This window comes from Pangasianodon hypophthalmus, chromosome 24 (genome assembly GCF_027358585.1).
Source record: "Pangasianodon hypophthalmus isolate fPanHyp1 chromosome 24, fPanHyp1.pri, whole genome shotgun sequence".
Lineage (NCBI taxonomy): Eukaryota > Metazoa > Chordata > Actinopteri > Siluriformes > Pangasiidae > Pangasianodon > Pangasianodon hypophthalmus.
This window is the reverse complement of record NC_069733.1, coordinates 16888370-16903711: the sequence shown is the minus strand read 5'-3', so window position 1 is coordinate 16903711 and position 15342 is coordinate 16888370. Positions and strand designations below refer to the sequence as shown.

General features: G+C 38.5%; 1 protein-coding gene across 2 annotated transcripts in view; it reads right to left on the bottom strand.

Moving 5' to 3' along the window:
- Positions 1 to 15342, bottom strand: part of kremen1 (kringle containing transmembrane protein 1) — a 63918-nt gene that overhangs the window by 13212 nt on the left and 35364 nt on the right. For both annotated transcript variants that reach the window (XM_053228996.1, XM_053228995.1), the window contains exons 3-4: positions 8856 to 8947; positions 778 to 902 (exon numbers count right to left, since the gene is read on the bottom strand). In XM_053228996.1, the coding sequence (XP_053084971.1) occupies positions 778 to 902; positions 8856 to 8947 (217 nt within the window). The remainder of the gene's footprint in view (positions 1 to 777; positions 903 to 8855; positions 8948 to 15342) is intronic.

The window sequence follows — 15342 nt, the reverse complement described above, 5'->3', positions numbered from 1 at the left end:
GTGGTTTGATGCGGCCCGAGTTACTGTTCACTCTTGCATTAATGAAAAACAAACTTGTCCTGTTGCTAAAAACCCACAAACTCTTTTCTCCTGTGTCAGAAAACTCAGTTACAGCTTTACCTCAAATTGTTACAAAGCGCTGACACTGGAGACTCCTTCCACAAACGTCTCCTTACAGAACATCACCATATCAAAGTTTCTGTTTGTTAAGTAACAACATATTTTTAATCCATTTATGTGGAACGTCACCAAGTCCCTGTGAATGAGCTGTTACTACGGAAATGATAACGTGTTAGTGTGTTATATGTGTGTTAATATAAACCTGTGATTTATGTTGCACTACTGTGAGAGCTGCTTGAATAGAAAATGAAACACCAATTAGTTATATTAGTGATTTTACATCAAAATATTCAGCACGCCAAATATTGCTACTCGGAGGTATTCTATTCTGCAGTAGGCTCCCTCTGTAGGCAACAAGTGTGTTTACATGTAATATCAGGCTAATACACGTCTCAGACCTCATGAAGTGGTCTGGGTGATGATCTGATTTAAATCTGTATTTTCTTTTTTTTTTTTTTCTTTTTGCATGCTTTTACACTCGCATTTTTATGTGAAGAAACTCCATTAAACTCAGTGAAATGCACCAAAAGACCAGGTGTAAACAGGGTTGTAGCCTCCTCATCACCTAAACTGCATTAATTTGATCATGTCCTGCCCACAGCTCAAAGTTTCCACCTGACCCAGGAATGGTCAGGTTTCCCATGATGCATTGCTCACCTTGTATCTCTGGTTCCGACAAAGGCTGATGCAGCTCTGCACGGTGAGCTTCTGAGACGTCTGGTAGCTCTTAGAGAGAGGAGGAGGATCACCGTTATCCTTAAAACAACCGAGAATCCCAGGCACTGAGAGAGAGAGAGAGAGAGTGAGAGAGAGAGAGAGAGAGAGAGGATTAGTTCTACTTCAAGTCAAGTGGCTTTATTGTCATTTCGACCATATACAGCTAGTTAGTACACAGTGAAATGAAACAACGTTCCTCCAGGACCATGGTGCTACATAAAGCAAACACAGAACTACAGGAGACTACACATTTCTACATAAAGTGCACGTGCAAACATGTAAACAGCACAAGACAGTACAATGACTACCAAAACAAATAATGCTAAATAATGGCAAAACAAATGAGAATAATGATATATAAATGTGTCAAGGCCATTGGTTTTTTTAATGTATTAATGTATTATGTATTTTTTATTTTACATACACTGTATTTAATGGCATACAGTGAAACTAAGTGAGACTTTAAAATGTTTCCCAATCAGAAGACAAGGACCTTCGACGGATGCAGAAACTGCGGTTACTAAAGCAGCTGGTCCAGAAAGTAACTCGGTTACGCTCTGCTGCTTCTCATAAAGTCTCAAAATTCGTTCCCGAAGACAGAAAGAAAGCATATGAGAGAGAGAGAGAGAGAGAGAGAGTATAATCACAAATAAAAACATCAAACGTTGGCGCCCTCGGTGAGCTGCTTGGCAAAAACAGAGCAGCGTGTCTGTCTTCACCAACATCACGCGCGCTAACAACATAACCTAATTACAGACAGAAAGTCTACCAGAGGAAGGGTGTGTGTGTGTGTGTGTGTGTGTGTGTGTGGAGGAGTCTGGGTGTTTCTTGTTTCTAAAACAAATTCACACTATACCCCACCCACCAGAAAACATGCTTTTCTTTCTCTTTTTTGTAGGAAATACACACACACACACACACACAATAAGAGAATGGTATTAAAAAAGGAAAATATCTTGCAATAAAAAAGCGATAGTATGTGTTGTTCAGTCAGGGAAGACAAATTGCATATAATTACACAAGTCTGTGTGTTTGTTCTTACAAAAAAGAGAAAGAAAAGCAGTTTTCAGACCACAGTGTTCCGCTAAAACAATAAAAACGATTTGTACATAATATTATCACAATAAAATCACACACTTTTATTCATTCACTCACTGACTAAATCATTTACTCATTCACTGAATTACTGACTGACTCACTGACTTAATAATTCAGTAACCCAGTGACCAACTCTGAATCACTGATTCACTCACTGACACACTGAATCACTTATTCACTCACTAATGGACTTATTCTCTCACTCACTGCCTGACTCACTGATTCACCTACTCGCTGTCTGATTCACTCATTCACCAACTTACTCACTTATTCACTCACTCACTGACACACTGATTCACTCACTCACTGACTGACTCACTGATTATTTCACTCACTGACTGACTCACTGATTCACTCTCTGCCTGACTCACCAATTCCTTCACTCACTCACTGAATGACACACTGATTCTTTCACTCACTCATTGATTCTTTCACTCACTCTGAGTCACTCACTCACTAAATGATTCAATCACTCACCAACGTACTCTCTGACTAACCAAATCACTAATCCATTCACTCACTAAATCACTGATTTGCTTTCTGACTTGATGACTCATTTCCTCACTTCTGCATTTCACTTGCTCACTCTCATTTACATAGTATCACTCACACACACACACACACACACACACACACTCATTCATTCTCTATCTATCTCTTTCCCCTGCTCCAACATTTACTTCCTCACTCCTACATTCACTTCTATATTCACTTCTTCACTTCCTCATTCCTTCATTTACTTATACACTCACGTCTTCACTCCATTATACACTTCCACACTCACGTCTTCACTTCCTCATTCACTTCTGGACTTAATTCTTCACTCTGTCACTCCCTCATTTATTTATAAACTCACGTCTTCACTCCATCCTTCATTTCCTCACACTTGTTCACTCCATCCTTCATTTTTGCACTAACCCTTGCGTTCTCACTCATTCAATCTCTCCATCACTTCCACTCTGATTCCCTCAGGCATGTCAACAATTTCCTCATTTATATCATGTACTCACTCCTTCACTCACCCTCTCACTCACTCCATCCTTCACATTTCTCTTCTTTCTCCATCACTCTTCTCTGTAATCAACCGATTTGAGAAAGCATGTCATCTTTCATTAAGTCCATTTTGTTGTTCTTTTATTTAAGGGCACTTTTCCCCGTGCACACTTTAACCAGCACCAGTTTACATGTGTTTCGCTTTTTTAAAGTTTCAACAGCTGGCGGCGCTTCACAGAGGCATTAATTAGTTCTTTCTGAGAAGGATTTACCGCAATATAAAACACCATGAAAATATGAATCGGCTGTAATTCTGTCCAGAAGAAGCTCAGAGTGGGGACTTTGGGCTCCAGTGGACTGCTTCTGGACTGCTTCTGATCCATATGTTTTATTTCTGCGCTAGGGGTTTAGCCGTGTAAGATTTATAACGGATATGACACTGAAATGTGAACCAGAGAGAGATGTTTTGTGAATTAAAAGGATGTCGAAATAAATCTTGAGTTGGGGAACACCAAGTTCTGAGAGGAAAAATGTCACAGATTTTTTTACTAAACACATCTGAGTCTAAACTTCCACTGGGTGTTCGTGTGTGTGTGTTCGTGTGTGTGTGTGTGTGTGTGTGTGTGTGCGTGTGGCTGGGGGAAAGCCGCAAGCATGCGCCGTGTGAGTGACTGAGGCTGTGTCGCGACATGATTGAGTTTGCAGAGATGAATGGCTTCACCTCGGGGAGCAACACGACTCCTTAATTAAAGGCTGAGGAGGTATGCGAAACCCAAACGGAATAATTAGAAGGGCGTTTGGAGCTCGGACTCGGAACAACAGAACAACAGAGGAGAGAAAAGAGAGATGGATTCGGCTTTACGGAGGAGAGGATTAAGAGTTATGACTGTCCTCTGAGGAGAGGATGAAGAACATGAAAAGAGCGTCTCGCTTTCATGTGCTGAGTCAGCCGAGAGGAACACGGCTGCTGTTCCAGATCTAACAAGAAAAATGGATTTTCTTAATACAAGTACATATATTTACACACATTCTTTTGGCAAACAGTTCTATCCAAAGTGAAGACACACCAGATTCTCTCCTCACTGTTTATTTTAGGTGGGGTAGAGCAAAAATCAGCCGATTGTGGGCGGACCTTCCCGGCATGATGTCATTTTTCAGGCTAGGTAGTTTGCTTATATCAAATATACTTTGGTTGTTTGCAAACATTTGTGAAGGTCAAGTGACGCAGCAAGATGGCAAAAGTCTGGTGTAGCTGCTAATCAATAATTGTCAGTTCCTCCATTTTGTTTTTTTCCCCACAAAAGAATACATCATAGCCCCGCCCTCTTGTGTCCTATCGGTTCACGCTTTCAAGATTTCCAAATTCATGAGGTGTGTGTTCAAAAAATTAAATGAACCGCTACAGCAAGTGAATTATTTCATGTTTATTCTGAACGCTGTTTGACTCACAAGTATAACACAATCCATTCTGAGCTCAGAGTGATGGTGAATGTCTGAGTTTGATGGTGAATGTCTGAGTTTGATGGTGAATGTCTGAGTTCGATGGTGAATGTCTTAGTTTGATGGTGAATGCTGGTGTTTGATGGTGAATGTCTGAGTTCGATGGTGAATGTCTGAGTTTGATGGTGAATGTCTGAGTTTGATGGTGAATGCTGGTGTTTGATGGTGAATGCTGGTGTTTGATGGTGAATGCTGGTGTTTGATGGTGAATGCTGGTGTTTGATGGTGAATGTCTGAGTTTGATGGTGAATGTCTGAGTTCGATGGTGAATGTCTGAGTTCGATGGTGAATGCTGGTGTTTTGTGGTGAATGTTAGTGTATGATAGTGAATGCTGGTGTTCTGTGATGAATGTTAGTGTTTGATGGTGAATGATAGCACTTGACGGTGAATGCTGGAGTTTGATGGTGAATATTAGTGTTTGATGGTGAATGCTGGTGTTCTGTGGTGAATGTTAGTGTTTGATGGTGAATGCTGGTGTTTGATGGTGAATGCTGGTGTTCTGTGGTGAATGTTAGTGTTTGATGGTGAATGCTGGTGTTTTGTGGTGAATGTTCACGTTTTGTGGTGAATGTTAGTGTTTGATGGTGAATGCTGGTGTTTGATAGTGAATGCTGGTGTTTTGTGGTGAATGTTAGTTTTTGATAGTGAATGCTGGTGTTCTGCAGTGAATGCTCGTGTTTGATAGTGAATGCTGGTGTTCTGCAGTGAATGCTCGTGTTTGATGGTGAATGCTGGTGTTTTGTGGTGAATGCTCATGTTTGATAGTGAATGCTGGTGTTTTGTGGTGAATGTAGGTGTATGATAGTGAATGCTGGTGTTTTGTGGTGAATGTAGGTGTATGATAGTGAATGCTGGTGTTCTGCAGTGAATGCTCGTGTTTGATGGTGAATGCTGGTACATGTTGACCTTAGAATGACTTTCCCAAGTTTTTATGACTTTCTCACGCCGTGTTAATGAAAGTAGAGGTTCAGTATGTGCTGCGTAAAAGAATGTTAATTCAGCCTGACACTCACATATGTGTCTGTAACGTCAGTGTTCTCCCTCTGTTTACCATCTGAGGCCTTACATTACAGCACAATGAGAGTGGCTGCCTCCTGTGGCTGCCTGCCCAAATACCTCTCACTGAATATAATGAGGAAGAGAGAGAGAGAGAGAGAGAGAGAGAGAGAGAGAGGTGTGGGTGTGTGTGTGTAAGTGTGTGCAGGGAGAGAATGGGTCAATGTGTGAGTTTGAGAAAGAATTGGGGTGTGTGTTTTTTGAGAATGAAAGTGTGTGTTTGTGCGTGTGGGCGTGTGTGCACTTGAGAGAAAGAGAGAGTCTGTGTTTGTTTGAAAGAGAGTGTGTACGTGTCAGTTTGTGTTCTATGGCGAGAGTGTGTATGAGTTTGTGTGTATGAATGAGACGGTAATCTCGCTGTTGTCTAGCTGCTGTTTGCTTCACCTGAAAAGGCCTCACATAGCCCATTTGTGCTGCCAAAAATTCCCTCAAGATGTGCGTGAGTGAGCGTGTGATTTGAAAACAAACACAACAGGAAGAGTTTAGATAAACAAGCTAGCTATCAAATATGTCTTCATTCAGCTGCGCTAATTTTCAGATTCTTAAAAATAAGCCTACGTAATACATGCTAGCTCGGTAGTACAGGTGTAACGATCCGGAGGATTTTGGATCCATGCATCGATTGAAAAAGCAATGACTAAAATTCAAAAAATTTAAATCATTCATAAATAATCGTAAATCGATTATTATGGATTGTAATTGATTCTAAATTGATTATTATCCAAAAAAGGACAAACAACTGAAAAGAATCCATTTTCCAAATTGATGTGTAAATAATTTAACAGGCTAGCAAGGTGATTTGCCCTGAACTCCTTCTCACTGTTCCCTCTAAGACGAGCGCATGCAGAAGGTGTTGATTAATTTTCTATAACAGCAGCTCTGACAGTAGTGTAGTTGTAAGTCACAGGTTTATATTAATGCATTCGTTCTAATACATTATGGTTTCCACAGTAACAACTTACAGTGGTACTAGCTACTTCATTAGCTTACTCCCTGAGTTTAAAAACCTAGTTTTGTTTTTATCTAAGATGATTCCTGAGTCAGGATAATCTATGGTTAATATGTTAATGTGATAGCGGTAAAGAAATGAGCTCGTAGGTCACATCTGAGCCAAGTTACCTGACAGAAACCTAATGACAACAAAGCTGATTAAACAATGCACAAAACGTAGAGCAAAACGTCTACGGCAGAACTTGGGGGCTCTTCCTCTATCAGAAACAAAAACAGCTGCAGGTCAGAATGCGGCGGCTCTGGCACGCGACTGCTTTTCTGTTTTTTGTTGTTGTTGATGTTTTTTTCTTTTTATAAGATTACACTCGCCTCGAGCAGAAACATCCAACGAATTAGCTGTTTACATCACTTTTATTGTATGGAGCCATCTGAGATCCATCCCATAATACTTTGTCTAAAACAGGGAGCGTGTGGATTTGATATGGGCGATGCCCAAGAGCAGGGGGTGGGGAATGAAAACTGGGACAAACACACACATTAACGGAAACCAGACGAAACCCAGTCATGCCTATAGGACCACGGGTGACTGCAGCGAGACAATGCGCGGCCTAAATGTGCAGTGTGTGGCTAAAATCACACCCGAGTCAGGCTTTCACCTGCTTTTACTCTGAATTTACTCTGAATTTATTAATGCGTGCATGAGATAAACAGTATACAGATTTTAAAAATGCCAAAATATCATTAAAAATTGTGTTTCTTATTGTCCGAGCTGTAAAATTGGTGTAGAGCTAAAGAGAAGATGTGCTACAGGGTGATTAAATTAATACCTTTAGGATAAAAGATGGTGTGACAGACCTTTGAAATGAGTAAAATTTAACTAATACGCTGCAAAAAAGTGCAAAAAAAATCTTAGGGAGAGCATTCATTTTCCTCATTATGATATCATTATAAAAAAAATATAAGATTGTTAAGCTTATTTATTAAGATCTGTCAGTAAAACTAAAAATTGTACTTGACAGTCATATATTTGTTTGATCATAATCCCAAAATGAGAAATACTACATAAATTTGTCTACTTTCAAGATGTTTTCTTTTGATATTATTTTAAAGTGTTTCCATCAATGTGCACAAACCAATTTTAAGATTTAAAAATACCTTCTGAAATTATAGGGATACAACTGGCTTACATCACTATTATTCTCAGTATCAAGTAGCTAATAAAAGTAACTGAAGTCATTTTATTACTTATTTATTATTGAACTTTGCTAGCAAGATGTCAGTGTGTAGTACAAACGTGTGTGCATGCATATGTGTGTGTGTGTGTTTGGAGTTAAGTCACTTGAGACTAGAACAGGCTCAACACCTACACACCCTCTCACTGAAACAATATCACAGCTGGACACGGAAAATAAGTTAAAATATTACAAATGTGTGAAAAAATATTACAGCAGAACTCGACAATAGAGTCGCATTACGCCATTGAGGTGAAAAGTATTTTCGGAATGTGATGTAAAATCATAAAAGGGAGCACGTTTGGTTTTGTAATGGATGATGTGATGCAGAGCATCGAGCCGTCATATTAATATTGAACCTCACACCCACTTGGTGCTCGTAAAAATGAAAAGCTGCATAATAAGTGCAAAAAAAAAAAAAAGAAAAATAGCCCTGCAGCTTAATCAGGTCTGTACAGAGAGATTACTGCACCATCCTCAACACAGCATTCTGCTTTTTCCCCTGAGCAGGTGCTGCCACTTTTACTATCATTTCTGCATCAGCGTAATTTTAATATTACCAGTTACCAAGGTTTTATAGCCACGTGTCTATTAAACTCCTCCCTCACTGGAAATGTAAAGAAGCCACACCTACGTCAATGGAAGTGACATGTAGAGAGGCCACACCTATTTAACTGCAACTAATAGGTACAGAGGTCACGCCTCCTTCACTGGTACTGATACACAGAGGCCACACCTCCTTCGGTGGGACTGACAGATACAGAGGCCACGCCTCCTTCACTGGAACTCACAGGTAGAGAGGTCACACCTCTTTCACTGGGACTGACAGGCACAAATCAGAACTCCATCTATCTACACACACATGCACACATACAGTATATATACACACACCTGGTCATCAACCATTGCTGCAGCACAGTGTTGTTGATTGAAGGGTAAATGTTGAAACTCACATACCCAGTAATGCTTAAACATACTTTTGTGTAGATGTGACGCACATGTACATGCACACACACAAACACAAACACACACACACGCATACACAGGCCTTGGGTGGGGAGCACAGTGCATCAGTCAGTGCGCTGACGTGTCGTAACTTATTTGTGATTGATGGGGCAATTAGACACATTTTTCTGTTCATAATCACTCCATCAGTGCACTCGTCCCCTCCCTCTGCCCTCACTCACTCTGACAGCTCGGAATCTCGCAGAACTTCCAGTACGTCCCGTCTTCTTGGTCTGCAATGTAGCACCATGGCTGAACATCACCGTCTGGGTTCCTGACAGAGACAGAAAGAGGCAGAAAGACAAAGAGAGAGAGAGAGAGAGAGAACCAGATCATCCATTTCACCTCAGAACTGCCTCTTTTTTGGTACCAATCATTCAAACCCCACATCCCCCCACTACCCCCCTTCCCATCCCCAAATTCATTAATTGAAATTTCCCTTTAAGGCACTAGAGCTACAAAGCACATAGAAGACAGCATGTGACAGACAGATAAACAGAACCACAGAGACAGACCAAAAACTAATATAAACTAATACACTAAAAAAACTACAGAAAAAAAGCATGATAGAGGCAGACATACAGACAGACATGCAGACAGACATGCAGACAGACATGCAGACAGACAGACAGACAGTCAGACATGCAGACAGACATGCAGACAGACAAACACAGACAGACAGACAGGCAGGCAGGCAGGCAGATAGGTAAACAAATATTAATGGATAGCTAAAAGATGACAGAAACAAACAGATGGACAGAAACAAACAAGCAGAGACAGACAGAGATAGATAGGCAACAGACAGACAGATAGATAAAGAGATAGAGACAGACAGACTGAGACTGAAAACCAACAGACAAAAACATATAGACAGAAACAGACAGACAGAATGATGACTGATGCACAAACAGAAGACCAATAGAAGAAAATATTCAGACAGACAGATAGGCAGACAGAGATACATACAGGTACACACAGACCAACCAACAGACAGACAGAGAGAAAAGATAGATAGATAGATAGATAGATAGATAGATAGACAGACAGACAGCTGTATATACACTATCATGTTAATGAAACGTGTTGCTCTCAGGTTGCTCTCAGGGTGAAAATGAGCTGAGAGTGGTGTGTGTAGTGAAACTCTGAAGTTTAAAATGGATCATTAGAGAACCGGAGCTGAGCGCTCGCAGGATAAAGGCATAATTACGAGTTCTCCGCGCCTTTGAGCACGCACAATGGGAGATCCTCGAGCCTGAGGCGATGCTGATCTGGTTTCAGCCATTGTGCGGGGAATCCTGAAGGGTGTCTCCGTCTCTTTTCTTCCCCAATCAAAAAAGCGCTTCCCAGATTCTCCTCGCTAGAGAAAGGAGCATTCAGAGAGGCCACGGCTCTTTATCTCCTCACTGGCTGTTTTTTTTTTGTTGTTGTTTTGTTCTGGGAGGAAATCGAACCTCCGGTCAGAGAATGGCTTTTCATTTTCGTTTTTATTTCCTGTTTTGTTTCGTTGTTGTTGTTGTTTTGTTGGTGTTTCTACAGGAAAGTGCTTTTGTAAAAGCTGTATTTGTGAATTTTTTTGAAGCGCAGTCTCATTTGACTTTGGTTTTGACTACGTGAAGCACAGTGGCTGCTTTGCATGCTATTTTGAATGATGTATTCCCACATGCACACCTGTTCGAGCACATCGGACCCTGAGGCAAGTGAGCTGAACACTCACAGAACATAGAGATACACAAACACACACACACACACACACGAGCAGAGAAACGGCAGGATAAACTCCTGCCATGATAATCAGCCAAACCAACATGGCGGCTTTCGCGGCATCACGGTATCAGCTTTTGTGTGTTATTATATTTTTGCATTGTGATACTTTCCTAAATTGTTATCATGGTTTATCATGGTTTATCATGTTATCACTGCATTGCTACCCTTTAGGAAATAAGGTTAATTTAACAGTCCTTTACACAGAAACTGCAACGCGTCCACCTCACCTCTGAGTGTTACAAAGTGCTGACACTGGAGACTCCTTCCATAAATGTTAAATAGACGTCTCCTTACAGCAAACCTCAACATATGAATGCTTATAAATGTTCTTTGTTAATTTATTATTATTGTATTAATGTAGGTTTTTTTGATGATTTGTGATGTTTTTTTCTGAAGTTACATTTAATGAACAGATTGAATTTAGTCATTAAAGCTGGTCAGATTGGTTTGACGCAATGTATCTGTCACTTTTAAATGGTACATTATTTACATCAACGCAGTAGAAATTTTTAAAGGGAGTCTTTTGGGATTAAAGGGGACATACCTTTATCAGAATAATACAGAAACACCACTTTCTCTCATTTTCATCTAAAACATAAATGTTTCTTGTCACATCAGTCGTATAGGGTATCCTTAATTATAGGACTATTTAAGCTTTTTGTTATCACAATATACCATCATATCATCACAACCTTACACACACACATACACACACACACACACATTTCAGTAGGTCTTATTATGACTTCTTGTGAGTGCACTGAGGGTCAGATGCTGATCATCTTCCTGCTCTTACCCTCTAATCACCGGCCTGAGGGCAAAAACAATACACACTATCCACAACACAGAGGCCCTGTCCCATACTCAAGACCCTGACAGGCTTTGATCACTAAAGCTCAGCCTCCAGTTTGTGTGTGTGTGTGTGTGTGTGTGTGCGTGTTGAGTTCAAGCCTGCAGCGAACAAGTGAAGAGTTTCGAATCCTTTCATGTGTGACCGTAAGTGCAGTAAAACTGCTGGAAGGGTTAAAGGGGACGAAGGATCTGCCCTCCACTTCAAACGTGTATGAATGAAAAGTTGTGTAACGGTGTAAAGGTGTAACGTAAAGTGAACACTGGCCTGCGGGACACGACCGAATGATGTACGCATGAAGAAATGGAGATGACAGCGAATTATCACTCTATCATTTCACCTGAGAGAGGAAACTAAGCTGCTGTGGTTGGGAAGGAGTGAATAAAGTGTGTGTTCACACCTTGAATATGCGTGTGTGTGTGCGTATGTGTGGGTGGGTGTCTATGTGTATAAAAAAATTATGGTTATTTGGATAGTGTAGAAACATCAACAAACTGTTCACAGAAGGTCAGTAACCTGCCAAGTGACTGTCATCAACTTATTCCAAACATGTCAACAGTTCATAATTGTTTAGTGTTTATCACCCAACAGCGCAGTTCAATTCTCAAATCTGATTGGTCAGAATTATGGGATGGCATTAAACTTGGACGTGTGAGAGTGTTTCAACATGTTCATCATCTTTGCTCAGGGCAAAACTTCAAACCATAATAAACAGATTACACACAATATCTCAAAACCACAGCCTTGGAAAATTCTAGTTTCTGATTCGCTTTCGGCGCATTTTTTTTTTAAACAGGATTTTTAAAAATCAAGAGTTTCTGTGCATGCAAGATCTGCATAACAGATCTTTTGTTAGTATTTGTTTTTGATGATTAAGGTGACTGTGTTTAGTGTTTAGTGTTAGTGTGAGTGTTTAGTATTAATGTGTGTAAGTTTAGACTATTAACATATGCTAGAGGAATCTTTAAGAATCGGGTAGGAAAATAGTTTTATGATAAAGTACAACAATTCCACAAATTAGGACAAATCGTCAGAACATCAGTCAAAAATGACATCAGTTCAAAGTTTCATACAGTGATTTAACAAATTTAAATGTAGTTTATGTTAGGGGCAGACGATACGACAAAAATATCATATCACTATATACATATATCCCTGTATACAAGGCAGTAAGACATTATTATGATGCACTGTGATGTATCACAATATATAAGTGAACAAAGTGTCAGCGTAACCGTAGTGTGAAACACTAGGGGCAATGATAATTTTATTTAAGGTCTAAAATATAAATAAACTGAAAAGTGTGTAGAAATCTACATTTTAAAAAAAAATAACAAATTTGAAACATTCAGTACACAAAGATTCAATACACAATTTTTAATCAAATAGCCTGCTTCTACTCAGACACATTTTCTTATTAAAAGATAACTAAATTAATTAAAATGTGATAAAAACATATCACAATATCTCAGAGAAAAGTGTATCGTGACATTGCTTATCACAATTTTGATATTATATAGTCGTCTTGCCTGGCCCTATTTTTTGTTTCACTATCTATATTCTGCCATTAAACAAAAATAAGGAAAATGCATGGCAGCTTTCATTTCATAATACAATTGTTGTTATGGTAACAACAATGGTAAGAGCACGCTATCTTGCTCCATTCTTAGTGCTTTTAATCAAAACTTCCACACACTGTAGTGTACAAAAACTTACTACAAAACCCAAATATAAAAGCAATATATATATATATATATATATACATGTGTGTGTGTGTGTATATATATGCGTGTGTGTATATATATATATAAAATTATAAATAATGTATTTGGTTATGATTGTGAATATATTGCCATTCATTTCATGTATATTAAAATATATATTTATGATGAAGGAATCACAACCATAACCAATATATTCTCATATATACATGAAAATGTGTGTTTTCTTTAAAAAATGGACCAATTTCAAATATTTCCATATATTTTGAAATATATTGCTTTTCCATATGGGTTTTATACAAAAATAAGGTTTTATATGCTACAGTGTGTGGAAAGTTTCAATAAAAGCACCAAGAATGGAGCAGGATAATGCCTTCGAAGATGTTACCATAGCAACAATCGTATAACAGCTGTCAGTTAATATCTATCTATCTATCTATCTATCTATAGATAGATAGATAGATAGATAGATAGATAGAGCCTATGTTTATTTAAACGTTGGCCAGTGGGCGCGGCTTCATCCTTCGCCTCGTTATTTTCTGACATCAGAAGGCTTCATTTGTCTTTTTTTTATATATTTATCATAAACCTGATTATTGACGTGCGTCTGATTTCACCATTATCAAATGCTGCATGTTTCAACTCCACCAAGCAATATTTTTCAATGAGGAGACTAAAAATAAAACAATAAACCACACTAGAAGGTTTACAAGCTTTAAAAATCTTTTTGTGCAACTCTCTCTCTCTCTCTCTCTCCCTGTTTCTTTTCTTTCCTAGCGTCTCTGGCGAACATGTTTCTGCGCTGTGTCTGAACCAGCCGCTCTGGACTACGTTCAAAAAGCTTTTTCTTTAACAGCCACTTTCCAACTCTGCCGAATCATAAAGTTTATGATAAACCTTTAAAATTCCAGCACCTGGGGGATTCATAAAGAAAAAAGAAAAAAAACGAAACACCAAAAATGACTATAAAGTGGGCTGAAAAAAGTGAAACATAATCATTTTATGCATTCTTAACCTCTGTCTTATGCATTCTTAACCTCTGTCTTCTGTTTGGGTTAAAATGACCTGCGTAAAGTTTTTAATAAAACAGCCAGTACAACGCCAAAAGATTTTTCCAGCATGAAGCTTTATGAGTTTGGCTCGGTTTCTCTTTTTTTAATCACATTTATCAGAATTAGCTCATTTTAATAACAAGCTGAGAGGAACAAGCTGAAATAAATGCTTATTAAAAACGACTGTTTGTACTGTTTGTTAGTGTCCGTGACATTCCCTCGGTTTTGCAAATACACTCCCACCCGAGTGCGAGACGAGACGTTAGAGCTCCATTTCCATCACGATTAGTTTCATTGATCATTAGCGATGGACTGAAATTAAAATTCCTGGATAAAACCTAAAATTCAGGTCACTTTGATCCAGCAACAGACACCAAAAGCGAGAGATGGCATCGATCTGATACCCAGTACCAGTATCAGACCAATACCAGCAAAAAACCCGGTGGATCGGATATCAAAGAAAACTTATCGGATATCAGATCCCGTAACAAACGGCAAAGATTGGAATTGGAAAACACATATATTTTTGGAACTGGAAATGTTTCCATATAAAGAGACTTGACTGTTTTTTTCTTTTATTACAATTGATTTTATTAAATTTATACTTTACACTTTTACAATATAAGTGATTGTTGTGTGGAAGAGTTTGTGGGGAACTGTGAAGTGCTTTAGTGTAAAAAAAATAAATAAATCTTAGTAGTTTTTAATGAACATAATATCAGTAATATCAATAATATCAGTATCAGTAAAAATTTTCATTTTTTTATGTTTTGGGAAAATTTAAAATTGTTGGTTTAAAAGCATAAATTAAGTTCTACAATGTAATCAAAGAGCACTTTATTATTGACAAGTCCATCCACAAAACTGATTTGTCAAAAATTAAACTAATACCATAAAACTATTATACGGTATGATTTCTGCATATTGAGCATCTTTGTTCAGTTTATTAGAGAAAAAATTCTGCATTTTTACTGTTTTGGTTGAAAATCATTCATTTATATTTAATTATATTAAAACCATATTTATATTTTGGACAAAAATTTTCAGTCGCTGAAGTTTCAGTGAATTTCTACTGATCCTCCCTGAGATGAAAAGAAGGTAAACAAAGATAAAAAGAAGACTGAACCACACTGCTGAACCACATCATCGTTAAATTCTTAAATTTAATTCTTAAATCCTGATCTGTTAGAAGGTGCTCATTAATTTCTCAGTAACATGTCAAGCTGCAGGATCTTTTTGTCTTATTAACTTCAAGAGACAGAAAAACTTGTTTCACAGATGT